The sequence below is a fragment of the Aspergillus terreus genome, genomic scaffold, assembly GCF_000149615.1.
Source record: "Aspergillus terreus NIH2624 scaffold_1 genomic scaffold, whole genome shotgun sequence".
In the NCBI taxonomy this organism is placed as follows: domain Eukaryota; kingdom Fungi; phylum Ascomycota; class Eurotiomycetes; order Eurotiales; family Aspergillaceae; genus Aspergillus; species Aspergillus terreus.
Window position 1 is genome coordinate 2,237,761 of NT_165972.1, and position 26,433 is coordinate 2,264,193.

General features: G+C 53.4%; 11 protein-coding genes across 11 annotated transcripts; 3 read left to right on the forward strand and 8 right to left on the reverse strand.

Annotated features, from left to right (window-relative positions):
• Nucleotides 1-496: 496 nt before the first annotated feature.
• On the forward strand, nt 497-2,411 carry ATEG_00803 (uncharacterized protein; the record flags this gene model as incomplete). Its single annotated transcript, XM_001210889.1, has 4 exons — nt 497-1,309; nt 1,384-1,676; nt 2,029-2,189; nt 2,245-2,411. 4 exons carry the CDS (start codon nt 497-499, stop codon nt 2,409-2,411), a joined length of 1,434 nt encoding a protein of 477 aa, XP_001210889.1.
• Nucleotides 2,412-2,949: 538 nt separating this feature from the next.
• ATEG_00804 (oxygenase MpaB family protein) lies at nt 2,950-3,747 on the reverse strand (the record flags this gene model as incomplete). The annotated part of the gene is made up of 2 exons (XM_001210890.1): nt 2,950-3,450; nt 3,580-3,747. 2 exons carry the CDS (start codon nt 3,745-3,747, stop codon nt 2,950-2,952), a joined length of 669 nt encoding a protein of 222 aa, XP_001210890.1.
• A 1,509-nt stretch (nt 3,748-5,256) lies between these two features.
• ATEG_00805 (uncharacterized protein) lies at nt 5,257-5,788 on the forward strand (the record flags this gene model as incomplete). Its single annotated transcript, XM_001210891.1, has 2 exons — nt 5,257-5,366; nt 5,431-5,788. The coding sequence occupies 2 exons, from the start codon at nt 5,257-5,259 to the stop codon at nt 5,786-5,788; spliced, it is 468 nt and encodes a 155-aa protein (XP_001210891.1).
• Nucleotides 5,789-6,915: 1,127 nt separating this feature from the next.
• has1 (ATP-dependent RNA helicase HAS1) lies at nt 6,916-8,897 on the forward strand (the record flags this gene model as incomplete). The annotated part of the gene is made up of 6 exons (XM_001210892.1): nt 6,916-7,423; nt 7,478-7,559; nt 7,606-7,823; nt 7,873-8,465; nt 8,521-8,613; nt 8,661-8,897. 6 exons carry the CDS (start codon nt 6,916-6,918, stop codon nt 8,895-8,897), a joined length of 1,731 nt encoding a protein of 576 aa, XP_001210892.1.
• A 219-nt stretch (nt 8,898-9,116) lies between these two features.
• On the reverse strand, nt 9,117-9,476 carry ATEG_00807 (uncharacterized protein; the record flags this gene model as incomplete). The annotated part of the gene is made up of 2 exons (XM_001210893.1): nt 9,117-9,196; nt 9,236-9,476. 2 exons carry the CDS (start codon nt 9,474-9,476, stop codon nt 9,117-9,119), a joined length of 321 nt encoding a protein of 106 aa, XP_001210893.1.
• A 621-nt stretch (nt 9,477-10,097) lies between these two features.
• ATEG_00808 (cytochrome P450) lies at nt 10,098-11,962 on the reverse strand (the record flags this gene model as incomplete). Its single annotated transcript, XM_001210894.1, has 5 exons — nt 10,098-10,285; nt 10,332-10,433; nt 10,518-10,819; nt 10,869-10,990; nt 11,057-11,962. 5 exons carry the CDS (start codon nt 11,960-11,962, stop codon nt 10,098-10,100), a joined length of 1,620 nt encoding a protein of 539 aa, XP_001210894.1.
• Nucleotides 11,963-12,560: 598 nt separating this feature from the next.
• Nucleotides 12,561-13,896, reverse strand: ATEG_00809 (endo-1,4-beta-xylanase; the record flags this gene model as incomplete). The annotated part of the gene is made up of 6 exons (XM_001210895.1): nt 12,561-12,633; nt 12,706-12,771; nt 13,040-13,147; nt 13,197-13,342; nt 13,392-13,513; nt 13,560-13,896. 6 exons carry the CDS (start codon nt 13,894-13,896, stop codon nt 12,561-12,563), a joined length of 852 nt encoding a protein of 283 aa, XP_001210895.1.
• A 942-nt stretch (nt 13,897-14,838) lies between these two features.
• Nucleotides 14,839-16,044, reverse strand: ATEG_00810 (GPI-anchor transamidase; the record flags this gene model as incomplete). Its single annotated transcript, XM_001210896.1, has 1 exon — nt 14,839-16,044. One exon carries the CDS (start codon nt 16,042-16,044, stop codon nt 14,839-14,841), a length of 1,206 nt encoding a protein of 401 aa, XP_001210896.1.
• A 680-nt stretch (nt 16,045-16,724) lies between these two features.
• Nucleotides 16,725-18,296, reverse strand: ATEG_00811 (uncharacterized protein; the record flags this gene model as incomplete). Its single annotated transcript, XM_001210897.1, has 6 exons — nt 16,725-16,829; nt 16,980-17,499; nt 17,552-17,701; nt 17,749-17,868; nt 17,924-18,110; nt 18,173-18,296. The coding sequence occupies 6 exons, from the start codon at nt 18,294-18,296 to the stop codon at nt 16,725-16,727; spliced, it is 1,206 nt and encodes a 401-aa protein (XP_001210897.1).
• A 788-nt stretch (nt 18,297-19,084) lies between these two features.
• On the reverse strand, nt 19,085-21,497 carry ATEG_00812 (acetate--CoA ligase; the record flags this gene model as incomplete). The annotated part of the gene is made up of 6 exons (XM_001210898.1): nt 19,085-19,138; nt 19,383-19,421; nt 19,477-19,748; nt 19,799-19,928; nt 19,982-20,242; nt 20,307-21,497. 6 exons carry the CDS (start codon nt 21,495-21,497, stop codon nt 19,085-19,087), a joined length of 1,947 nt encoding a protein of 648 aa, XP_001210898.1.
• A 626-nt stretch (nt 21,498-22,123) lies between these two features.
• On the reverse strand, nt 22,124-26,280 carry ATEG_00813 (uncharacterized protein; the record flags this gene model as incomplete). Its single annotated transcript, XM_001210899.1, has 3 exons — nt 22,124-23,239; nt 23,358-25,971; nt 26,021-26,280. 3 exons carry the CDS (start codon nt 26,278-26,280, stop codon nt 22,124-22,126), a joined length of 3,990 nt encoding a protein of 1,329 aa, XP_001210899.1.
• Between the last annotated feature and the right edge of the window lie 153 nt (nt 26,281-26,433).

Genomic DNA, 26,433 nt, shown 5'->3' on the forward strand with positions numbered 1-26,433 from the left:
TGACTAGGTCCGGGCTTTGCGAGCCGCCGACGCCGAGGCCGTTCATGGCGGACCAGATGCCTGGGGCGCAGAAGGCGCAGAGGCCGACGATGAGGATTTGGAAGAGGGTGCTGTGGAAGAAGTTGGTGCCATTCTTGGATGGGAGAGTATTGTCGGGTATGGCAACATCTGGATCGGGTTTGCTGATAACCATGTTTGTGGCATTTGAGTAGAGGTATAAAACAGTGACAATGTCGAGTTTTATGTCCACACAGTAGGACACATTGCTTCTTCCAGTGTCACCTCTTGGCCTCGAGCACGTCAAAGTATGCGAGAATGACATGATAGCCACTCAGTATTATCATTCGGTGGCACAGGGATGGCCGACCCCATCGAATCATAGTGTTGTGATCCCGACGGAGATGAGGGGATCTGTACGTATAAAGCAGCCACCGTTAACTATTGAAACCCAAACTCCATATGCTCTATCTCATACACAGCTATCAGTGAAAGAAGCATGGCCGTCTCAACACAGACACCCATCCCATCCATCTCAAGCAACGGAGAGAAACCAAGTCTCCTATCGTTCAAGACGTTCGATCTCCCATCCTCGAACCAGCGTCTCCTGGGACCCCCTCATCCCCCCAACACTGTCATCCCACTTGCCCTGCGTCCCGACGTCGAGGACAACACAGACATCAGCCTCGACAGCGTGGTCGAGACAATCAAGCAGCTGCAAGCACGCGATGGCATCTTCACCAAACAACTAGCCCGCCACGGGACCCTCCTCTTCCGCGGCCTACCCATCCGCAACGCCGAGGACTTTAGCAAATTCGCCCACGCCTTCGGCTACACACCGCACGAGATCATCGGCATCGTCGTAGACCGACCGCTGCTCGCTCCGAACGTTGCCCCAGCCAATGAAGCGCCCAAGGAAGTCCTCATCTACAACCACAACGAGTCACCGCAGGTCCCGCACGCCCCGGAGTACATCTTCTTCTACAACCACCGGGCGCCCGCCAAGGGCGGCGAGACGCCCATCTCATCATCCCTAGAACTGTTCCGCCGCGCGCAGCAGGAAATCCCAGAGTTTATCGACGAGCTCGCCGAGAAGGGCATCCTCAGTCGTGTCGTCTACCAAGTGCAGCCGCAGTACGCGGGGGGCTCGACGCTGCGTCAGGCCTTCGGCAAGGAGATCCGCGACGACGACGATGCCACGACGCGGAGAGAGAAAATCGAAGCGCAGATTGCGCGCTACGGGCGCGGCAAACACACAACCTGGGAGTGGAGTGACGACGGCCAGCGCCTCGTCCTGACGCACCGGCTCCCTGTGATCCGGACGCAGCCGGGCACATACTCCCGACTCTATTCACGGGGCTTGCGGCGTACTGGAAGAGAGCGCAGCTGGATAGCGAAGCGAGGAAGAATGTCACGCAGCAGCTGTTTGGGGATGGCACGCCCATCCCGGAGAAGTATCTGGCGCACCTGGCGAAGATCACGGATGAGATCCGCGTGCTGCATAAGTGGCAGGAGGGGGATGTGTTGGTCTATGATAATGTCATTGCGCAGCATGGACGAGAGCCCTGGGAGGGGGAGCAGGCTGATCGCGTTGTGTTTGCTAGCTTGTTTGATGGAGCGAGTGTCCCTGGTGCGTATGGGTTTGGGGACTGGGCGCAGGTGGTGCAGGCACTTGATGGGTAGGCCAGTCTTTTGGGCTAGTCTATGACGAACTTGTATGTATGATGCTATCTATGCAGTGCATTTTTAGTAGCAAACGGGCTATCAGATGGTATTGTCAATTACCACAGGATTACCGGCTTCAGATAGTCTCTCCTTCACGTAGAGATGCCCGGGGGCATCGAATCGGACAAAAGGCGTTATAACGGTGGACGGCAACGGACTATGTACCTCGCCTCGGTGTTAGCGCCAATGTGCTTCTAGCGTTGGGCATGTGAATGCTCCTCACACACAGGACATTCATACAAATAAGACTATATTGGGATTCTGACAGAGAATTGGGTGATTTGGCTAGACAAGACATCGGTATAGTCACATCAGTGATCTGAAAGTCATGGCCGAAGAACCCGAGAAGCAGTATTCCAAGAATGAAATCTCCCAGCATACAACAGACGGAGATATGTGGGTTATCATCGACAACACCGTCTACGATCTGAGTTCTTTCCAAGAATTACATCCCGGCGGAAAGAAAGGTGTGTTCTCGTTGAACTCCCCTGGCTTGTCCTACCTCTGACATTGTGTATACAGTCCTCTCAGCAGTGGCAGGCACCGATGCCACTAAAAAGTACCGAAAGTACCACAGTGACAAGGCCTTGGCGAGATATGGGAATGACCTACGCACTGGCGTTGTTGAACCGTCCAAGCAACAGAAACCGAAGAAATCGTTCCTTTCACGATTCCGCCGAGGGGGTTGAGACTGATGACTGGGAGGATTGAATGCGTGACACCCAGACCAGACAGCCTTCCTCGTATAGTATACTTCATGTACAATTCAAGAATATTTCATTCAAACTACACCCTCCTCAGATTGCTTGGAGGGCTTCTGCATGACTAGTGTGCCATAATAGTTCCCAGCGATTCGGGTCTCATAGAAGGGACAATATAAGAAGTCATTGGTAGTTACATAGACATAGATATTGAAAGAAGTAGAATGACCGGGATTAGGACGAAGACTAAGAATGAAAGCCTGATACTAGAAACTGATTCATACAACAAAAGCAATAATATGTAACGTATTGTTCTCGTGCAGGTGAATGTCCAACCAGGTACATAAAAACAAACACATAAAGAATCATCGCAAATGGAAAGCTCGCCAGTCGTTGATATGTATCCTTATCCCCAAACTGCTACGCACATCTCAATCCTTGACGAGCTGACCTCCTCTCTTATTCATTCTCTTCCGCACAAGCCTCATATAATAGGTCTTTGGAAGCGTCCGAATGAATCGTGGGGTCAAAGAATACACACCAGACATTCCGGTGATAAAAGACTAGTCATAGCTCGCGAGGATTTGGTGGAACGTAGGGCGAACTGCTCGCGTATGGCAGGTGGCAGTTGCTCGGCCGTGGTACGACGGATGAAGGGCATGGCAACCCAAACAGCAGGCTTGATCCAGAACGGGATGCCATTGGGATGCCAGAGAACTTCGAGAACCATGCGTGCATCGACAGTGATCTCGAGGTGATTCTCGACCATGTCCCTCCAATACACCCTGAACGCGGGCAGATTAGCTGGCCAGATTTCACGGGGAACTTGCAGCAATGTGCCCATGATAGAGTACGCTTGGTAGACGCGCTCACCCATATCAGGAGGAAGAGGCCCGTAAATCAGCTCATACATGCTAACCATGGAGGTGTAGACTGTAGCGGCTACCCAAAGTTGAAGTTCGTGGTCCATCGCATCGTAGGCGTTGTCCTTCTCGCCTCCTTTGACTCGAGAGTGTGCTTTGTCTACCTAGGCTCGCATTGCGCCTTTCTCGTCCTAGTTGCTGAAAATCATGACATAGATGTACGTCTGGGTATACTGGGCACGACTGATTGCTCTGGTCGTCAATGTGCTGTGATCGGCAACGCCCTGTCCAACCTTTGGATGAGAAATCTGGAGCAAGATGGCTGCAGGACCTCCAGCCAGAGCAATGCCTTCTCTTGCAACTTTCTTCAACTGTTTGATTGCCAAAGGGGATTCTCCCTCGGGAAGAGATTCCTTGTCTATGGTGATGCAAAAGGAGCCGTCAGACGAGGTTTTCTCCATGTTGTATAGCGCGATCTCTTGGTTTGTGTTTGTCGAGGTAGATTATGACTGGTGGACCAATACAGGAAGAAGAATGATAGTATACCTCCAGAGGAACCCACGACAAAGGGTTGTCTATGATTCTCAATATATACAACGACCGTCTCACTATATCTATCACTTGCCGCTCTCGCCACAAAGTATCCCCTCAAGGCATGACGACATGTCCGAGGACCGCCAACCGCGAACCGTGTCGGCAGGGTAGATTTTCACGTATCATATACACTTGTATACGTACGCAATACACGCAATGTCCTATAAGGTGTCTATACACTGGACGGATGTACAGCAGTATAACGGCATGTTAGGTTACGGGCATCATTGCAACCCGCACATCCAATGAAACCACACTCCCATCCCCGTATATCGTTGGTATGACTGTATAGATGCTGAAAGCTTGCCCTAGCTGTTTTAGATCTAACCTTAGTTTCTACGCATTAGGTTTATCGGTGCATCGGACCGCGGAGCGATACCAAACAAGACTGGTCCTTTGGCCCTTTTTACCCTGATTCTGTCTCTCCACACCCCATGGGCTAATTGTTTCTCTATGTCTTTGGGTATTTTCCCTCATGTGCTGGTCACTAAGCTCCAAGTGGTCTCTTAGTGTCATTGCCTACCAGTTGTACAAGACGTATACCCACTCTCGGAGTGTCGTTATGCGCAGCTGATCTCATGATGTGAGTAGATCCTCCTTTATAATTCCTGTTCTATATGGTGACAACTTATCAAGCTGGACTATTCAACAGATCGACGTATATCCCGATCAGATATGCCCACGTTGGCAGCAAACATTGAAGTATAGTTCTCACGACTAAGTTCCTATTTCCTAACGTATACGGGGCTGATGAGAACATATAACCATGACGATTGCGACTGAAAGATGCTGGCTGACTCTGCATGTCACTTGCTCAACGAAGCTTCGGCATATGAAACGCTGAGTTAAGTACTCCTAATAGTAGGCATACGGTATCACTGGGACCAAGCCTACCTACGCTTGAACGATATTCCGAGGTAGTGAACAATTGACGAACGCTTATTGATTCCCTGGCTACATATGCAGAGCAAACACCAATTGTTATTCACTATTTGGATGGCGCATTCGAGTATCTAGATGAGGACTGTATTTCGACAATGCCATAAGGACATCATAGAAGTCCCAGCTAGTACGAGTCGGAAATAACACATTCACATGCTACCAGATGCTCAATGTTGCCCCTGGGTATTTCGGTATAAGATGGTCTCCTCGGCCATAAGAGGGGCAACGGATCCTCTTAATCTATCGCTCCAATAAAAAAGTGTTAACTTGTAGCCCCCCGCATATTACTAAATCGGGGCACCTTTAACCGCCTTCTTTGTCCGCAGCTTGTACCGAGCATACTAAGGCTCCCATCTCATATCGTTCTTTGATCAAAGATAGCTTTATCTTATAATCCAAATTCAGGACACAGAAGCCGCTCGCAAAGGCCCATCATGCGATTCTCGATCGCTTTTCTCGTTTTCATCATCGCCAGTGTCGCTAGGGGCAGCGCTGATCAAAACGGCGATTTAGCCGCCAGCCTCGATCAACTCAAGAGCCAACTGTAAGTACACTCACGGTGCCTAGCTCAAACCCCTAAAAGAACGATCATATTAAACAGCATCCAGGAGGTCTTTGGGGGATGCAATCGCCACGGCGCAGTCGAAACCTTCAGACCCCGAAAGCACAGGCTCCAGCCTTCTGGAGAAGCTGCCCGTGCCACCAGCGAATGTTGTCATCCAACTTCTGGCTGGAGTCCCGAAAAGCGTCTATAGCGATCTGATGGACCCTGTCGCGCGGCAGGATCTCATGAAAAGCTTCATCGACGAAGATTACCCGCAGTGGTACCATGATCTTCCCGTGGGAGCCAAAAACTACTTTTCGGAACTTGCTGCCAGTATGACTGAAGCTGGGATTTACGACCCGACTAGTCTGGCTGCTGCAGACTCAGCCGAAGCCACTCATCACGGTCGTGATGAGCTCTGACAGCGGTCTCAGATCTGTTTCGCGGTTGTGTCGGTGTGATGCATGAGTATTGTTGGACCTCCATGCGGGATGATAGTTTCTGTGCTAGTAAGGCTGAGGAAATGATAGATGTTATGTGAAGGGTGGTTCATTCCTTTTGAAAAGGGCACGGCGAAGGAGAGGGTTTGATACTCTATAAAGTCCTCTTCGCTCAAGATCCAAGCTCTTTCGTTGGGCTTTCTAGTTACCTTCCAGGTTGTGGGAGCGGGGGGTCCGAATCGGAAATCATTCATAGAAGCCACTGAGCCTGTCCAAGGGACTGCTGGCCCCAAACCGACCATACGACAGGTATTCCACGACTGCGTTGCAGTACACACCCACCAGAAGGCATGTCTTTATCTTATTCATGTGGGGTCAGAAATCTGGGGTAATAAACCACTGGGGTAGACCACCTGCCAGTTGTAGAGATTTGCTGTACGGAGTAACGGCTGTCAGTGGTATCGCACACGAACCTACGTGAGAATACCAGTCGGCTCACTCAGTCTCCGTCGATAGCAATCGGGTTGGAGTTATGCACTGAATGAGCAAGTCTCATCACATGGATCTCACGTCTGTAATCTTGGCGATTGTCTTCATTCATTTGATTGAAGCCTGCCGAACCTGAACCCGAGCCCAGTGGGGGTGCAGTTCCCTAGACGGACTAGACCATCTCTCGTTTCTGATTCAGGGGTTCTGACTCGGTTGGTCGATATGACCTAGGCAAGCATGACAGGCGATGTGCTTCCGCCAATAACGGCCAGGTCAGTGCGAAACATCAGGATTCATGACTCATGCAGCCTGGTAGATGTGGTTTTGTTGACTTGTGCATCAGATCCGGACAGCTGCGGTTAGCCCAACGGGATACATAGCCCATCGAGAACCATGTACATTGTCTTGTTGTGCCTTTAATAGAAGTCACGTGATATACATACAACCGACCGAAACATTGAATCTATCTCCATTTATATCACGTGATATTTGCGGCCCCACTGGATCCGCCACACGTGACCGGACCCGTTCAAAAATTTTGTCTTTTTGGATCTTTTGTTATCGGCGCAGGCCAAAGTTCTCCCCGTTCCATCGACTTCTACACAGTGTCGTCGCACAAAATGGGTTCCGCTCAGGATCAGACTAAGAAGAGAAAGAGACAAAAAGTCTCCGACGGCTCCAAGTCGTCCAAGTCTCGCGTCGTCGAGGCCGACGATCAGCGCGAGTTGACCGAGACGACGACAAAGCCAAAGAAGCAAAAGACCGAGGATCCTCCTACGGACGAGACTCCCGATGCCGAGGACGTCGAGCAGACCGAGAACGGAGAGACCGCGCAGGATGATGCCGCGAAAGATGCTGAAGCGCCGCTCCCGTCCACCATGGGCCTGTCGCTGCCCACCGACGCCGCGCCGCAAAAGTTCGACGAGCTGAACCTTTCCGAGCCCACCATGAAGGCCATTCGCCAGATGGGCTTCGAGACCATGACCGAGATCCAGCAGCGGACGATCCCGCCGACGCTGGCCGGTCGCGATATTCTGGGAGCGGCCAAGACGGGCTCCGGAAAGACGTTAGCTTTCTTGATTCCGGCGGTGGAGATGCTGAGCGCTTTGCGGTTCAAGCCGAGAAACGGTATGCCTGGGTTGTGGGATGATGTTGTTTAGGTGGAGCTAATGGTGGTCGCAGGAACTGGTGTTATCATCATTACCCCGACCCGTGAACTGGCGTTGCAGATTTTCGGTGTCGCAAAGGAGCTTTGCGAGTTCCAGTAAGTCTACGTTCCGCGTCTCGCCTCGCTTAAGCTAACGGTCTAGTTCTCAAACCTACGGCATTGTTATCGGAGGCGCGAATCGGAGAGCCGAAGCGGAGAAGCTTAACAAGGGTGTTAATCTGTTGATTGCGACCCCGGGACGACTCCTCGATCACCTGCAGAATACCCAGGGTTTTGTCTACAAGAACTGCAAGGTTCTGGTTCTGGATGAGGCGGACCGTTGTCTGGATGTTGGTTTCGAAGCCGAGCTTCGCCAGATTGGTGCGTACCCGTCGACGGCCAAATGCGCACTGCGTACTGACTGCGATAGTTAAAATCCTGCCTTCCGAGGAACGCCAGACTTTGCTCTTCTCCGCCACGCAGACGACCAAAGTCGAGGACCTCGCGCGTATCTCACTCAAGCCCGGCCCACTCTACATCAACGTCGACCACCGTAAGGAGCATGCGACCGTGGATGGTGTCGACCAGGGATACATCATTTGCGAGGCCGACAAGCGGTTCCTCCTGCTATTTACGTTCCTCAAGAAGAACCTGAAGAAGAAGATCATTATCTTCTTCTCCAGCTGCAACGCCGTGAAATACTACGCCGACCTCCTGAACTACATCGACCTGCCCGTTCTCGCGTTGCACGGGAAGTTGAAGCAGCAGACGCGCACGCAACGCTTCTTCGAGTTCTGTAATGCCACCCAGGGCACGCTCATCTGTACCGATGTGGCCGCGCGTGGGCTGGACATTCCCGCCGTCGATTACATTATCCAGTTCGATCCCCCGGATGAGCCCAAGGCCTACATCCATCGGGTGGGTCGTACGGCCCGTGGTACGAAGGGCAAGATCGGACGCTCCATCATGCTTTTGCAACCGTCCGAGGTTGGATTCCTCAACGTCCTCCGCGAGGCGCGAGTGGTATGTTTCCCTTGTTCGATTTTCCGGCTGAGCCGGCATACTGACTGATGTTCAGCCCGTGGTGGAGTTTGAGTTCCCCCAGAAGAAGATCATCGACATTCAGTCGCAGCTGGAGAAGCTCATCGGACAGAACTACTACCTCAACCAGGTATGTCTCATCCTCATCCACCGTCACGCATTATCCCGCTAACACAGATCCAGTCCGCCAAAGACGGTTACCGCGCATACCTCCACGCCTATGCGTCGCACTCGCTCCGGTCGGTGTTCAACATCAACAAGCTGGACCTGGTCAAGGTGGCCAAGAGCTTTGGATTCACGACCCCGCCGCGGGTGGACATCACTCTGGGGGCGAGCATGAGCAAGGACAAGGTGCAGGCGCGGCGGCCGTACGGGAGCCAGAACAAGTCGGCGCGGTTCAAGCGGCGGGCTTGAAGGACCTAGGATGATACCTCTGTAATATAGACAAAAGTGGATAGATATGCATAATGATAGCGTTCTCTGCCGTTGTTGTACTCGTAAAGTGCGGTCGTTTACCAGAGGAAAGAAGAGAAAGAAGAAGACTTGCATGTTTTATTATTTGCGAGATATCCAGATCGAGATCTAGATCCAGCCATCACGGATCCTCCAAACGCCAAATAAACCCATCAAACATCAGACATAATCATGAATCGTATCGATCGATCGATCGCTGTGGACCGAGCGTGGGGTAGGGTCTAGTAGCGCGACGAAGTCTCAACCGTATCTATACAACCGTCAGTAAAATCACTAACCAGCACGAAAATAAGGCGTACACCCCGACTCAACATCTTTCATCATCGACTCTCTTCGATACTGCCCCAGAGTCTTCAGCCGGATGGCCCGCATGTACTGTTGCTGCTCGGGGGAGTAGTGGAAGCGGTCTCCGGAACCGTCGGGAGCATAGTGTTTGAAGAGGGCGGCGCCGAGGGAGACGACGGCGAGACAGGCGACGATGACAATGACGATGATGCCGGCGGTGGGGATGTTGGCCATTGGATTTTGATCGGATATGCCTGGATGTATGGGAGATGTATACGGAGGATGTGTGGGATGTGACTAGGGCATGATGTGTAGTTATGTGTGTCTGTGGATGGTGGAAGACGAAGTGGCCGGATGTCCGGATGATATACAGTAGAGTCCTAATTATATACGGACTGTCTGACTGCCTAGGTGTACCGGTACACTACTTTATTTTTCGGTCACTTTCCATCCTTTCCAGCCTTTCAATGCGATTGGCCAGAACCGGGGTATACATGCGCATTAAGGTGATTGGCCGCGTGGACGGTGGAGGCCGAGCAGTAAGTATAGAGTACGGAGTAGATCTATAGAAGTGGTCTACACTGGCCTATCCAGTATCAGAAGACACTCTCTTCGTTCACACTCTTGTCATGCCGCTTATCCGGTACATCTCCACTCATGTGTTTCTTCCAGGTTGCACAACCAGTCAGACACTTCATCGACGAAAACAGATGCTTACGCACGCCGACGTGGTTCCGCGGATCCCGGCCAGCAAAGCTTGTCTAATAGATCGGCATGGGCCGAAGCAATACATGCATGCGATTGGCACTGGGTTAGGCATCAAGGTATCCGAAACAACCACATGGCTCCATCGGCTCATCGCCTCCGCTCAAACACCACATTCAACTCGCCCATGTACAGCACAAAGTTATCCTGGGCCTCGTCCAGGAACTTCCGCCCGTCGTCTCCCGGCGCGAACCGCACGTCAAACTCCATGACCAGCCGGGCGACCGTGGTGCGCAGGTTGAGCATCGCCAGCGGCTTGCCGATGCAACTGTACGGGCCTGTCTTCTTAGCACTGCCGTGTCTCTCTGGGATTCAGGTACGAACCGATGGTAAACGGCGCAAACACCGTCTTATCCTTGATCAGCTCCGGGCGTTTATACCACCGCTCGGGGATGAACTCGTCCGGTTGTTCGTAGCAAAGGGGGGCTGTTCGTCAGCTCATCCGCTAGGCACCTCTATAAACCGACTCCTAACGGAAGGGCGGGACATCATCGGACGCGACATACATACATCGGCTCACAACATACTGCGGACACGACACCGTCATGTCCCCCGGGATAAACACATCGTCGATCATGATCCCCTCCGGCGGCGTCTTGCGTTGCAGCCCCCCGGGCACGGGAGGATACAGCCGCAGCGCCTCGTTGATCACGCCGTTGAGATGGTCGAGGTTCGCGATCTGCGAGTGGAGAAGCTCGCCGTTGTCACTGGCGTCCGCGTACGGCGCCAGCTCCGCGCGCAGCTTGTCGGCTTCTTCCGGATGACGCACTAGTTCGTATAGAACAGCCGCCAGCGTACACGCCGTGGTATCACTACTATAAGATCAGCCCATCCCACTCCCCCAACCCCAGGACAACTCACCTCCCAGCCACAACAACCAACCGCGCATCCCCATCCAGGAGCAACTCCTCGCTCGGCGTGGGGTCTCTCCCCTCGAGATGGGCGATCAACGCGGAACTCACATCCGGGATGGCAGGTTTATTCTATCCCGGCGCATCAGCACACCCACTCCACAACACCAGCATCCCCCGAAGGAAGGGAAGAACTACCTTCACCCGATACCGCAACATCTGCCCACAAAACTCCAAAAACCGCCACCAATCGCGCGACAACCCGGGCACAGCATTCATCGCCAACATAACCCAAATAGGCACACACAAACCAATCTGCCGCATCGTGGCATCCAGCAACTCAATCGCCCAATGCGGCTCCCCGCGCTCCAGACACCCGAACCCCTCGCCAAACGTCAGCGCGCCCATCACGTCAAAGCTGTACAGATTCACCCACTTGCGCGCATCCACGGCGCGCCCCTCCATGCCCGCCAGCCGCTCAACCAGCCGCTGCTGGTACTCACGCACGCGGGCCTCGTACCCGCGCAGCAGGGGGTCGCTGAAGGCGCGGGCCCAGACGCGGCGGCGGGCGGCGTGGGCGGCGGGGTCGCGGATGTTCTGCAGGGCGAGGCCCGGGTGCGTGAAGTCGTAGTAGGCGGCCTTGGTGCAGGGCGAGGCGGCGCTGTAGAGGGCGTGCACGGCGGCGGGGTGGGCGATGGAGAGGTCGGAGGAGCCGGTGCGGACGAAAGGGCCGTAGTGCGTGTGGTAGGCGTGCAGGTGCTTGTAGAGGTTGTGGTTGAGCTGGGTGGGGAGGTAGAGGCTGGAGAGGCGGGAGCCGAGGGGTCCGGGGAATTGGTGCAGGGGGTGGAGGAACAGGCGGTAGATGAGCAGGCTGGTGTAGAGGCCGCTGAGGTAGGCGGCGGCGAGATGGGAGGTGGTGGAGAGCGCGTGCGGCCAGGGTTGCGACTGGGTGTAGTGCAGGGTTGCGGTGATGGCGGCGATGGCGGCGAGGAAGAGCTTCAGGTATTGGGTCACATAGAGGTGGTGCTCGCCTTTGTTGAAGTAGGCGATGTGCGAGGCGATGCCCGCAGCGGCGGATATATATAGTGGGTGTGATAGCGGCATGGTGGTGTTGGGGGAGTAGTAGACAGGTGCAGGTGCTATGCTGCTATCTGGGTATTTATCTATTGTCACGCGCAACAGGCGAGATGTCTGACCCCGCCTATCTAACATTGTAGGTGCTGTCTAGCGAGTGGTCTGGATGGACCGATATCATCATCTACTGCAGACGATGCTATCTGCCGTCTGCAGAGTTGTTTATACATCGCAGGGTTCAGCGTCGTCCCCGCTCCTGACGAAGACACTAAATAGCTATAGCGTGCTTGGCTGCAGTGCACACCCCGGCTCTCGCCTTACAACGAGTCCTAATTGACGGAATGGCAAATGGTTTCGTAGATGTGGCAACGCCATGAAGAGATGTGCAGATGGACGAATTTCCTGTTTAGGTTACTCCCGGCATGCAGGTCGTGCCGCTGTTACACGACGTAAGGACAAGCCATGTGCTACAAGAGGTGGAGCTGCTAGACTACTGATCCAGGTTGCGCAAGATGTATATGTTCAATTGGAAGTACACGAAGTGAAGAATATACAGTCTCAATGGCACCGCTTCCTCTTATACAAGAGATAGAACACCGTCCGCGGCTTCAACTCGCGGTCGCTTCATTTAAAGAGCGTTCAGGACGGCAGTGAAGGCCTCCTTGGGCTGGAAGCTGGAGTCGAACAGCAGGGGGCTCTCGCTGGAGCGCCAAGAGTCCTACAATTTGTCAGTAATGCGCCATGATGGGAGAAGAGGTTGTAAAATGACTGACCTTGTCGGAGACTCCCCAGGAGGTGATACCGACACAAGCCTCGACGTTGAGGCAGGCGTTGGCAACCTATACCAGTTAGCGCACATCCTCCGGAGGATCAGGCTACACCTACATCCACGTAGTCCTGGGCAGCGGCGCCGGCAATGTCGAGCTCGGTGATGGCGACCTCGGAGACGCCGGTCGAGGCGAGAGCGGACAGAGCAGTTTGGGTATGTCAGTACGTTCAGTGGTAAACGGGACAGGGGAGACTTATGCTTCAACGCCAGAGGCGGGCCAGGCAGAGCTGCGACTGCATTAGCAACTCACTCTTGACTTGCGGTCGGACTATACATACCCAAGATGCGACTGCGAGCCAATGCCGTCGATCGGGACACCAGCATCAAGCCACTTCTTCACCAGGCTCACCATACCCTGGGTCTTGGAGTAGTTGGCATCGTCCAAGCTGGCTATGTCAGTGACAGTCTTCCATCAGCCAGGTCCAAGGTCCTCACTTGTAGTCGTTGATGTACAGCTTCGCATCGGGGTCGACCTCACGGGCGGTCTCGAAGGCGATCCGGATGTAGTCCTCTCCGAGGACATCGTAGAAGACGTCGGAGCGGAGAGTGCCGTCCTCGTTGAGAACCTCGTTGACCACATCCTATGCTGGTCAGCTACCATTCTTGTCCAGTCCTGTCCGACACACCTACCCAGGCGTAGATCTTGCCCTTGTACTGGGTCATCACGGTGGTGATGTGGTTCTTCAGCACGTCGGTCAGGGTATCCTTGTCGGTGATGCTCTGCACCCACGAGGGGAGCTGAGAGTGCCACACTACATCCGTCAGCGGTGCTCAACCCCAGCCACATGTCTCACATACCCAGAGTGTGACCACGGATGAGGAGGTTGTTCTCCTGAGCAAAGTTCACCAGGTAGTCCGAGCCGTCGAAGCTGAAGCTTCCCTGAGAGGGCTCAGTGGCATCCCACTTCATGCTGTTCTCCGGGGTGATCTGGCCAAAGTTGGCCTTGATGACGTCCACGTTGGCGCTCTCCGACAGCGTGCCCTGGTCACCGCAAGTACCCCAGTACTTCTTGCCGTGAGCGACGAACGCGCTGTTGAGGCCAGTCGCATTCTGGCGACGTCCAATGACCGAATACGCCGACGCGGCGGTCGAGGCGAGAAGGACGCCGCTGGCGATAGACTTGATGTAGACCATTTTGATAAGGAATGAACGAGGGTAGATGTATGAAAGAGTAGTCCAGCTGCTCAGAACACTTGATCCTGTCGACGGACAGACTGGGCGCCTGGTACATATTTATACTACTCCCCGACAATGGAATAGACGTTGATGGCGTTCGGAAGGGCACCGCGTGGCTTTAGGCTAATGTTGGCGCTCTTCCTTATTGGGAACGGACGCCTCCAGGAACAGGACGATATCAAACCAGCGGCGTTTCAGCCAAGCATGCATTTTTCCCGCGACGATGAAATGATCGACAGGTTCTCTCGTCACTCCCCCGCAAACGCCCAGTCCTTCATCCTGTCGAGGCGTCGGTTCTTATGCCGATGTTCAGCCTGAAGAGGCCGGCGGGCGTGGCGTGGCATACAGCGTGGCGTCCTGCAGGACGAAGCATGTGTTTCGGGACAGGCATTGAAATGCCGGCGGAGGATGCTGTATTCCGTGATTGCTGCGATGTCTGTGATCGACATCGCAGTTTGATTAAGTCGGCAAGTGGTCGACGAGAGCTTGCCGGCCACTTATGTACATATCTCAGACCCCCTGCTGAAGACTGTGGGCTATGCTGCCGGTTGTTTAGAAGACCCAGAACTGGCAATATCCCATGTGGATACACCCACAGGAGCTGTTTGGACTTGTTGGACTCTGCTGCAGCCACGGAGCATCTAGCGTTTCAAGCCGTGGGTACAATGGGACAATGGGTCCACGGCTAACTCCGTCCCGCTGGCCTTACGGACCCTTCATAGACCTCATGGCGTTGTACGGAGTAAGTAACTACGGAGTAGATCGTATGACCATCCTCGTCGACCTGCCGCATCCAGGGCCGGTCTAGAAGTCGCATTCAAAACATCCACCGCATTTAGGAAGTGCTTTCATTAAAGGGTATATGTATAAGGTAAATTATAAGTATATCAAACGTCTCCACTACGAAGGCCGGCCCAAGATCGATCCAGCGAACCAGACAGCCGCACATACGCCCAGCACCGACGCCCCAAGTGCTCTCTTTTCCCAGGGAGTCTCCCCTGCCATCTTAGCCGGCTGCACCGCTTCTCTACGGGAACTGCGATGCAGCTCGACTGATTCAGAGCGGCCTAACGGAGGCTCGGTGACGCTGGCCGTGCCGTTGAACGTCGCAAAATATTCTCGGTCGCGGGCACGCCATTTCTCCACCAGCCTGGCGATCTCCAGCAGATCCTCCTTGAGCGAACCGGGCTCCGTCGCATTGGCATTCTCGACCTCGATGTTCTGCACGTTCCCAAAGAAATCCACCACCGTCCGCAGACGACCCTCGGGCTCACCACCGGGGAAGAGATCCCACCGCACCCCCGGCTGAGAATGGATCTTGGCTTCGTCATACGAGTCGAACAGGTCGCCCAGCGTGAGCTTCGAATTGGCGCTGGTGACCTGCGTCTCGAGGAACTCGAGCACGTAGTACGTCCAGCGGTCGATGACGGCGACGCCGACGTCGTTGTCGGCATGGTGCGAGTAGGACGATTCGTCGAGGGCGCTCGAGCCGGTGGCGATGATGTTGGGCGAGTAGAAATGCGTGTACATGGTGTTAGCCTGGCACGTGTCGATCATGAACAGCAGCTCATGGTAGCGTTTCTTCTCCCACATCTGGCCGAACGCATCGGCCAGATCCCACGCGCCGATTTCCTCCGCGTCCTGGAACTTCAGGAACTGGTCGCCGCCGTGGCCGGTCATGTAGACGAGCACGTTGCTGCCCGCGTCCGACCCGAGACGCTTGCTGCGCGGCACGTCTTCATCCAGCCGGTCGGTCAGCAGCCGGATGAAGTTCTCGACCGTCACCTCGTAGCCGCGGTAGTCCACCTCGATGTTGTCACCGTAGAGATCGACCGCGCGATCGGCGTTGCTGTAGACCGTGCCCGGGAAGGCGTTTCGAGGGTTGCATGCCATGTCATCAGGCAGCATCAGGATGATCTGGGAGTCGGGAATCCCGAGACGCTTGACGGTGCGATAGAGGGAGAGGACATTGGCGAGATGGCGGTAGTTGAACCAGAAACGCGAGGTTGAGACGAGAACGGCCCAGTTGGAGGTGTGTTCGGAGGAGACGAGGGTGAGAAGGAGGGAGAGGAGGAGGGCTGGGAAAAGCCCGCGAAAATGTAACATGATGAACAATTATCAAAGCATAATCGAAGAAAGACGAGGAAAGGGACTGGAAGCGAATGGAGGTGGAGAGAATGAAGCTGGTGCAGTGGTGGTGGTGATGGTTGCGATGAGGTGGTGGTTGTGGCTTACTCATGTTCATGCCTTAGGCAGAACATTTTCTACAAGTGTTCTCAACCAGCTTATTGAACAGCGACATTCTATGCGCAAACAATGGGATCTATGGATCAACTATCTGGCTAGACATGAACGGCATCACAGACACAATCACAACTTCCATTCAGTCGATTTGGGGACATCATACTCCGCATTCCCTGTAAACATCGGGACGGCATTCACTCTTCCCTCCCATCTGTCAGCAGAAAGCATGGGAGCGGTGCAGTAAGGCTCAATATTGAAGCTATCCAGATGCTCATCCAGACGATTCAGGACCGCATCAGCCGCCTTGCATTCCATCTCAAACTGGGCCTCCCTATTGATTCCAAGCTTCTCAACATACCAAGCAGGGTCACTCTTCACTGCCCCAGCCTCATATAAACCAAGAATGTCACCATCTACTCCCGCATCGAGAGCTGCTTCGTAGGCCATGCGCTGTCCAATAGCCAGTACCATCTGTCGACACTGCGGGAGGACATAGCGGTTGTATTGGTCTCCTCGATGTCCAGTGGAGTTTTTCAGACGATCTACCAGTTCCGCGACAAACCCTGCCTCGTGCTTCGCCAAAAGGCAATCAGGCCTTTGGGCTGCTGGAAGGCTATACCGTCCCAGTAGTAGCTCAGTAGCGAGGCCTGTGGGGTTTAGTGCGACATTCATATCAACATGACCAAAACCTACGGATAGACACGACCAAGACTTCACCCTCAGCGATACTAGTCACGCGAGATAGGCTCTGATTTGGTCAGGATGAGATAGACAGATTGGTAAAGGGCAACGCATACCTCGAATGTTCCCAGCTGATTGTGAGGGCACATTCCCTGCGCACCACTCCGTTCAATCAAGTCACTCAAACTTCCCTGTGAGTTCTGTAGAAATACAGCCTTCACAATCACCCCAAGTCCATGTTTAGCTGCCGGATGAAGGGAAGGATTGTTGTACTGTTCAGTCACCCACAGCGCGAAAGTTTCCATGACGGCCACCTGGGCTAACGCATGTAGTACTGGAAGTTGCTGGGTTCTGAAGGAGATGATCGGGGCTCGTTCTCCATGGACTCCCTGTTGCACCGTGCGGTTCTGACTGTACTTTCCAACAATAAACGATGCACATTTTAGAAACGGAATCATCCAGAGGCTGAGGCATAGGGCACCCGTACTGAGCCGGTGAATGGCAGAAAGAAAGTGATCTCGCATGTTGGTCGGCTTTGCTAAGTCTCCCAGCAACGCAGACGGAGGCAAATGAACACCCTCGAACGATGTGAGACCATGATCAAGCTGCCTACCACCTGTAATCTCGGGGAGGAGCCTACCAAGCCGTTAATGCCGGTCAATATATTGTCCTTGCCTTGATGACCTACCACGACTTGACTCCTTTGACCATCTGATGCCCATCGTTAATGGGGACTATGAAAGGCCGAAGACCCCGGTCTTCCCCGTTCACCAAGAGGCGCGCAAAGACTACGGCGACTCGTCGAATTCCCGCCACCGGCATCGATGGTGGCATGAACCTGGATCCGATCAGTTCTGTAACTCCCATGCAGCGGTAAGTACATACTTTGTTGCAGCACGTGTAGGCGTATTGAGAAGGAAGCTGCCGTCAGGTTGCCAGGTAGCTGTGGTTTCGATATTTCGCGCATCACACCCATGGCCGAGTTCACTAAGCATAAAAGGGCACCTATTGGAGGTAGTTCAGCTGGGGCCCTGCTAATGTTGTTTGAGGAAGTATATACGAGACATCAAAATTCAGTATTTCATCCATCAAAGGCCGAAGGTCTTGTCTCTGTACAGCGAACGGCGCAACTGTCCCTGCCACCAGATTGTACTGGATAGTGAGTAGCATGTGTGCCGTTGTATCTCGAACAATTATGTTGTCCATGTGAGCGCGCCAGAACTTCGGGGTTGAGTGAAGGATATCGTCTATAGTCATTCCTGATCCTTGTCAGCCTGAGCATATTGGAATTTCTGTTGGCTCAACAAACCGTAGTGACGCCCAACTGACCGAGCCCGGTGATATGAACGCTCCAAATGCTCGAGGCGCGGGGCATCCTCATAGTGATGTGCGAACAGAGGAGATGAGAGGAGATTGACCGTGGAAGGATACATGGCTCTACAGCCTCGTTCAAACAACTTCTAATGTTATAGAATTGGCATTCGTGCAATCGAGTGAGGGCTGTTATGCCAGCCATAATATGCCACTGTCCAAGGTTTTTACTTCAAAAAGCAAAAAGTATATGATACAACGATAGCGCCACTTCGTCATTCCTCTACGTTGGAATTAGAAACCCGTCGATATATTCTCCACCATCGGAGCTAGAAGTCGGAAGAGGATTACCGTTACAACTGTCTCTACGATTAGACGCCATTCATCAGAGACAATATCGATAGTTTATGTGGGTACAAAACACGTTCCACAGCGCAAAGGACATGACGAGGCAGCAGCACATGTATCTGTAAAGAATGAATATCTGTACTGGAATTAGAAAGTTCACATACACGCTGGCCCACCAGTGTAATAAGTTGTTATGTCTTCTTCAACGGTCAACAATTGCTACTATACACCTACTATCAATTATAGTTGAGCAAAGATCCAAGATCTATCTCAGACACCTAGCGATCCACGCCTGAGCCCAAGTCATGGCAAGTATGCCAGCCCATGTGGAAACCAAGGTTTGCAGCCAGGAAAATATTGTCATTTACGAACTTTATAATCCTGATTTGGACCCGTATCCCTCCCAAATCAGTAGGGATGAGAGGAATGACGATTATTGCGGAGGGCTAGATGACGCTCTGCCGTGGGAAATGTACAGGATACATCACAGGTCCATCCTCATCTGACCCCATTATATGCTTAGCACGTCATTTACGTTTACCAGAGCCCGTAACTATTCATCTCAGCCGTCTGGTTCTGCAGAAAACATGTCCACTGACAGTGGCTCCCTAACACTCTATAACATATGCAACAGCATCCATTCATGTTTGTCCACGAACGGCAGACCGAATGCGGTTTCTCACAATTTAAAGCAATTCGAAGACGGTAGTCAGTGTTGTGAGGTTGCTAGATTAGAACAGTAGATTGTTAATTGGATACGTGTTGACAGCATACAGAGCAAGCAGACGTTCTATATCATAAGCAACAAATCGTACTCCACGCACCCTCAACCCCTACTCCAAAATTCACCCATTTCTTACCTGGTCGGCAACTTCTGCAACCGAGTCCGGGTTCATCAACTACATCCCTGTATCAGATAACTCGGTTCACTCTATATCACGTTGGATCACTCACCGTAGACAAATCCCCCAAATCCTGCTCGCCACCGGCAATTCGCCGCAGAATCCGGCGCATTATCTTGCCGCTGCGAGTTTTTGGCAGGTCACTGACAAGAAAGATAGACTTTGGTGCCGCAAAAGAGCCGATAGCTGTCCGGACTCCTTTGCGAACCTCGTCATGTGTACTTTCATCGGTCCGTGGGTCTGACTTTGCTGATACAAAAGCATTCAAGGAATGTCCCGTCACCTTGTCTGGCACGCCGACTACAGCTGTTTCGATGGCTTGCTCTATGGCCTTGTCAGCAGAGTCGGGTTGAAGCGTGAGGCGGGTGTCATACCATGATCGAGGATGACAGCTTCGATTTCCGCGGTGGAAATTCGATGGCCCGAGACGTTGACGATATCATCTGCTCGACCCTTGATCCAATAAAATCCGTCTTTGTCACGACTTGCCAGGTCGCCGGTGAACTAGGGTATATGGTGAGAAATGTGATAATGCGTGCGGGAGTTGACAAACCCACGTAGTACCCCGGGTATCTACTGAAATATGTATCCATGTACAGCTCGTGAGCTCCCCAAATGGTGCGAGCCATGCTGGGCCACGGCTGTTTGATGACCAGAGCTCCCTCGTCATCATGTTCAGTCACCTCCTTCCCTGAACCAGGATCTAAAATTGCCGGCTTGATCCCAAAGAACGGTAGGGACACGCTCCCTGGCTTGGTAGGGGTGATGCCGGCCAGCGGGGCGACCAGGTGGGAGCCCGTTTCTGTCTGCCAGTAGGTCTAGAGAATCGAATAACTGCGTCAGTCTGGTACAGCACAAGGCTCTGCTTTGGTGGATTCTCACATCAAGCACACACCCTTCCCCATCCCCCACGGCGCCGGAATACCAGTCCCAGACCTCTGGTGCAATCGGCTCGCCAGCTGTGCACAACACGCGGAGATCCTTCATCTCGTAGCCATCCATGCAATCATTCCCCGCGTTCTTGAGGACGCGCAGAGCAGTTGGCGCAGCGCAGAGATGCGTGATCCCATGCTTCTCAATAATATCCCAGTACCTGGACGGGGTCGGATACGTCGGGGTACCCTCAAACACCGTCGTCGCGCACCCAAGTAGCAGGGGCGCGTAGACGGTATACGTGTGCCCGGTGATCCAACCCACGTCCGCCGAACAGAACATGCGATCGTCCCTGTGGATGTTGAAGGTGTATTTCCCCGAGGCGGCGGCGCCCACGAGATAGCCCGCTGTGGTATGCAGAATGCCTTTCGGTTTGCCTGTGGATCCAGACGTGTAGATTAGGAATAGAGGGTCTTCGGCACCCATTGCCTCCGGGGCGAGATAAATGGGAGCTTTTACGATCTCTTCATGCCACCAGAAGTCCCGTCCGCGGACCCAGTCGACCGCAGTGTCCGTCCGACGGAATGCTATAACCGCCCTTACAAACGGACATTCTTGCAGTGCGTGGTCAACGATGGATTTGGTGTTGATGCGCTTCCCCCCGCGCTGACCATAGTCTGAAGTGAGAACCACGTTTGACCCGGCGTCTTGGATGCGCTCTGCGAGCGAGGCGGAGGAAAAGCCGGAGAAAACCACAGAGTGGATAGCCCCGAGGCGGGCGCACGCCAGCATAGCCACTATGACCTGAGAGCAGTTCGGCATGTAAATCGTGACGGTGTCGCCCTTTTGCACCCCGTGCTGGCGGAGGACCCATGCTAGCTGTGACACATCCCGAAGCAAGTCGCCGTATGTCACTGTGCCGCTGTTGTTGGGCTCGTCTGCTTCGTAGATTATAGCGGGTTTGTTGGGATGGCGCAATGCATGCCGGTCAACGCAGTTGTAACATGCGTTTAGCAAGCCGTCCGGGAACCAGGCATTTTTCCCTTGCTCCATGCAGCCAGTATAGGTCGTCTGGAAGTCTTTGTCGAAGGCTAGTAGACTGCGGGCTGTACGCGCCCAAAAAGTCTCTGGTGATTTAGTGGATTCTTCGTAAAGTCGCTGGTACTCATCAAAGTCTTTCAAGTGTGTATGTGTTGACATTGTTGCAAGAGGCTTTTGTATGGGTGTCTAATGGTTCGTAACGGTCGATATTCTCGATAGTCGTTTTTATTAAAGAGAGAATAAGTAGATAAATCGAGAATGAACACTCCACCTTGCTGATATAGTGCAAGTCATAGTGGCGAAAGCATCATTGGCTGTGTTTTCCTGTTGTCCGAATACGTCGATTCGCATGACGTGAATCGATTCTTTTGAGCTTTTCGAACCAGGAAGCGCCCTGGTGTCCATTGGAGAAGCAAGTAATCCTGTAATTAGCAGGTTAGAACCAGGGCAAATGAGTCTGTCCGGCCCAATGGACGGAGCTGCAGAATATAGCCATGCTGTCTGTAGCAGTCATTGGCGGGTAGTATCGTATGCGATCATACTTTCAAGCCACTTACGGTTAAGGGGCAAAAGCAGCTCTACTCAGGTGTAATGATTCAATTCAGGTCTAGATTCGACATGCAGTGATATCTACAGTGGACTGGGGCAAAGCTCTGGGGCGAGGTAACACGGGGCAATCTTGATTGATTGACATGTGTCTGGCCGCTTCTTCATTTAACAATTGCATGACTCTCTGGTGTATGATGCTACAATGCATTATAGAGCTAAGTACAAGTAGGTATGGACTACAAAGTTGCAGCGCTAGCTCTAGGCAGTTCTATATCAACAGTCCACGATGGATGTACAGGATGGTCAATGGTACCCTCCATAGCAGCATTGACAAACAGCGTCTGCGCACCCCGTTGCAATGGAACAGGATCACCAGAGCAGTGGCTTGTCTGACACGTCCTCATCGCACCCGGACAGATGCCCGAGAGTTTCTCGATAACGACCGATTTCCCATTATCAATATCCGTCAAATGCGACGGGGTCTCGCCGATTTGCCGTCGCCATGCTACTATCTTCGCCCCCCAGCCTTCGTGGATATGACCGAAGCAATGCATCAAGGGCTTAACCCGCGCGACAGCGGCATACAGGCTGGAACAACCGGCCCTGCTTCCGGAATCCGCAACATCCATTATGCCCCTCGGAGGACCATGCGTCATCACCACGTCCACGTCGCGGATATCGAAGCGGTGGCCTTGATCTGGGTGATATTGGAACCCCCAGTCGCCAAGGGAAGGGGTGTATGGACTGGCGTATAATGTCAATAACGCACCGTTCTGCAAAGTGAATGTGTGAGTCCCTTCGTCTAATAGGATGATTCCTTTTGTGTGTTCCTTCATTAAGAGCTTTTTCGCGTCGCCGAAGTCGCCGTACACGGTATTCACCAAGTCACGATCAGCACCCTCCGACAGGCCGGCCTTTGTGACCTTTTCCTGGAAGGTCAGTGTGTCGAGGGTGAAGTCGTGATTCCCGGCTATAACCAGTTTGAGAGGGGCGTTGATGCTCTCGAGCATGTGCAGGGAAGCGTCGAACTCGTCGAGCTTGGATTCGGTAGTAATATCGCCGCAGTGGAGTACGACATCTGCGTGTTGGTTCGTAAGGTGCTCGCTAAGGTCGAGACCGTGTGTGTCTGAGAGGATGAGGAATCGGGTCTTGATCTTTGACGTTTTCTCCATCGTCATGATATAGGCGCAGCGCTTTGCGCGAGGATGAATGGGAAGTAATAGATAGAGGTACGGGGAGGTACGTAGAAGGGGGCAGGATGCATTTATAGTGCAATCACACGTGATGATATACTTCAGTAAAAACATGATCAAATTGACGTCGGCAGAACATAAGGGAGTCATCCCCAGGATCTATAGTAAGCCGGCAAGATCAATTCATTCACATAAGATCCCTTGTCAGAATTCTGTTCTATTCCCCGGACATACATGCAACTCTATCATACCAATGCCAACAGATCTAATCAATGACCACCGGCGACGAAGCATCCCCATCCTTCGCCTCAGCCTCTCGCGACTTCTTAAAGATAAACCCAATCTTATTGCCCTCCCCTTTCAACACCGACAGCAGCACATCGTCATCGACCGCCTGTTCGATCTCCGCAGATCCATCCCCACCAAGCAGATGAGGGTCGATATGCACATAATGTGAAAGTGATTGCTGCATCTTATTCTTATTATCAGGCTTTCCATTACCGCTCGTGCTCGCCTTCTCGCCGGTCCTGCGGACGGGAGGCTTGCCACGTCGGCTTCGGATCATCTGCTCCTGTTTCTCCATGTCTACCTCCGACGCTTTGATGAGCGACGGCAGGTCGGGGAAGTCTTCATCTTCGTCTGCTGAGTCGATCACACACGGTGAGCTGCTTCCATTCGAGTCCACTATGGGCTCGGCTCGACGATCCGGCGAGGCGGATTTGACTCCTCTCCCGCCGCAATCACAACCAAGCAGTTCATGTGTCTGACACCGGCTCTCCTGATCCAATCTGAACAGATCCCGCAGCTCATCGCGGGAAAACTGCGCCATGCCGTCCTTGTGCTCCATGACGCTGTCCGCAAGCCCAAGCTTCGTGACCTGACGCTGCCAGATCTTCTCCTCAAGACTACCTTTCAGCAGGATGCGGTAGATCCGACAAGCTCGTTTTTGGCCATCGCGGTGGATTCGCGCCATAGCCTGGATATCAGTGGCCGGATTCCAGTCAACATCGAACAGCACCAGACGACTGGCCCCAATGAGGTTCAACCCCGTGCCACCGGCTTTGGCGGATAGGAGAAATGCGAAGGATCGGTCAGCCGGAAGACGGTTGAAGTCTTCAACGAGGGACTGTCGCTTCTGCGCGGGAGTCGAACCATCAAGACGGAGGAATGGTAGGGAGAGGGCGGTGAGAAGGGTTGCAAGGAGGTTCAGGGTAGAGGTGTAATTAGAGACAAGCACAATCTTTTCCGATGTGGTTGTATGCAGCTTGTACAGCAGCTGGTCCAGCACACGAACTTTCGCGCTGGATGAAGGGGAAAAGTGTCTGAGCAAATTTGACGGCAATGAAGCTAACAGAGCAGCAACAGTCTCGCTGGGCGCCTGGTCTTTGTTGTTTTTCGGTGACAGAAGCGACGGACTGTTGCATAGTTTCTTCAGAATAGTGATAAGCTGTAAAGCACTTTCGGCGTTGCCAATCACGCTCTGAAACACCGGCGACGCAAGCACATTCTGATAGATATTCGCCTGCGTCGGCGTCGGGTCACAGAACAAGACATATTCCGTCTTTGGCGGCAGATAATCAGCCAGGATATCCGCCGTTCTGCGCAGAATGAACTTCGACGTCAGCTCTCGGAGCTCTTCATTCCGGGCCTCGCCTTTCTCGATGTCTTTCTCCGTCGCCTCCGGCTGTCTTCTCCGCACGATGGGCCCTTCAAACTCCCGGATGAAAGACTTGAACGTCCCCAGGACACCCGGATTGACAAGATCCACAGCAGCGAAGAACTCCTTCAGGTCGTTCTGGATCGGCGTCCCCGAAAGGATCACCCGCTTGTTTGCATTGAGCGACTGAATCGCCTGCCCGCTTTTATTCTGCAGCGTCTTCAACCGGTGGCCCTCATCCGCGATGATAATGTCGACCCCAGCGCCTTTGGCGAGGTTCTCCTGCACAGACCGCAACTTCTCATACCCGACAATCATAATATTATACGCCCGGCCCATAGTAAAATCCGTCAGGCGCTTGCGCTTGTCGTCGTAGACGAAGACGCCTATCCGCTCGTTGCCGAGCCATTTGCGAAACTCCCTGCGCCAGTTGTTGATCAGCGTGACAGGGCACACAATCAGCGCCTTCTTCACCACCGGCGGACTCTCGTACACTGGGTTCTGCTTCAGCAGCGTCCACAGAAGCGTAATGGTCTGCAGCGTCTTCCCCAGTCCCATATCATCCGCTAGAATCGCCCCTTCGCCGTTGAAATCCCGCATCCCCATCACGCACTCGTAGAGAAACTTCACCCCCTCCCGCTGATGCGGGCGCAGATGCTTCGCCAGGATGGGGTCCACGACCACATCCACGATCTGCTTCCCCTTCGGCACGGAGGACGGCCGCGGCATCACCAGCGCGCCTGGCTGGGTTGGGTCGTGTCGCGGCACAGGACAAGCGACGGGAGCGATGGGCGCCGCAGTGCTTTCCCGGAGGGGGTTCTTGAACGCATTGGATAGAATACCAGGTCTCGAAGATGCAGGGTTAGCGATCCGTTCTTTCTTTGAATGCTTCGCGGGGTCTGGGACACCAGACGCAGCCAATGTCGAAGAACTGGTTTTCCGACCCAAACCCGTCCCAGTCGTCTTCTTCGGCACGGAAGCCGTCGCTGGAGAAGGGATCTCCCTGGTCTGTAGAAATTGCTTCCCGGACAAGTACTCTTTCCGGGGTATCTCCGACTCAATCTCGACTTCCTTCCCGCTGATTGACAGCATCACGCCGGGCTCAAGTCGCGAGCCGTGCATTGTTCGACCCATATCTTTCCCCGAGACATCTTGCAGGTAGACGTATCCGTCGCGCGCGGTGAGCGTACCGTCGCCGTCCCATGTTTTGTTCTTTTTCGTTGTCGGCTTGCGCCTGGACGTGCATCAGTTCCCGTCTCTCTCTGATGGAACGGGAGTCTTACCACAAAACGTTGAAGTATCGGGGTTGTGCCGAGTCGTTTGTGCTCGTCTCTGGTGAGCCACTGAGGTTTTCGACCTGGACTAATGGTTTCCTCTCGTCCAGACGAGGCTTCTTTGCAGGCGGGCCATGGCTGTCGCGGTCCGCATGTGTAGCTGAGGATGGAGAGTTAGAGGATGGCTGTGATGATTTCCTTAACAAAGGAGGTTTGAACGGCTTAAAGACCATAGCTGGCGAGGTCTCATTCCGCTGTTCTGGTGGCATTGAGACTGGCTGCAGGCTCGGGATAGTCTGACGCGTTACGGGAACGCGTGGTCACGTGGTATTGTCTGGTTGCCAGTTATGGAAATCGCCCACAGTCGGCATAGATCGAAATACACTCACTACGAGTTATGGGAGAATTGGTTTAAAGCCTAA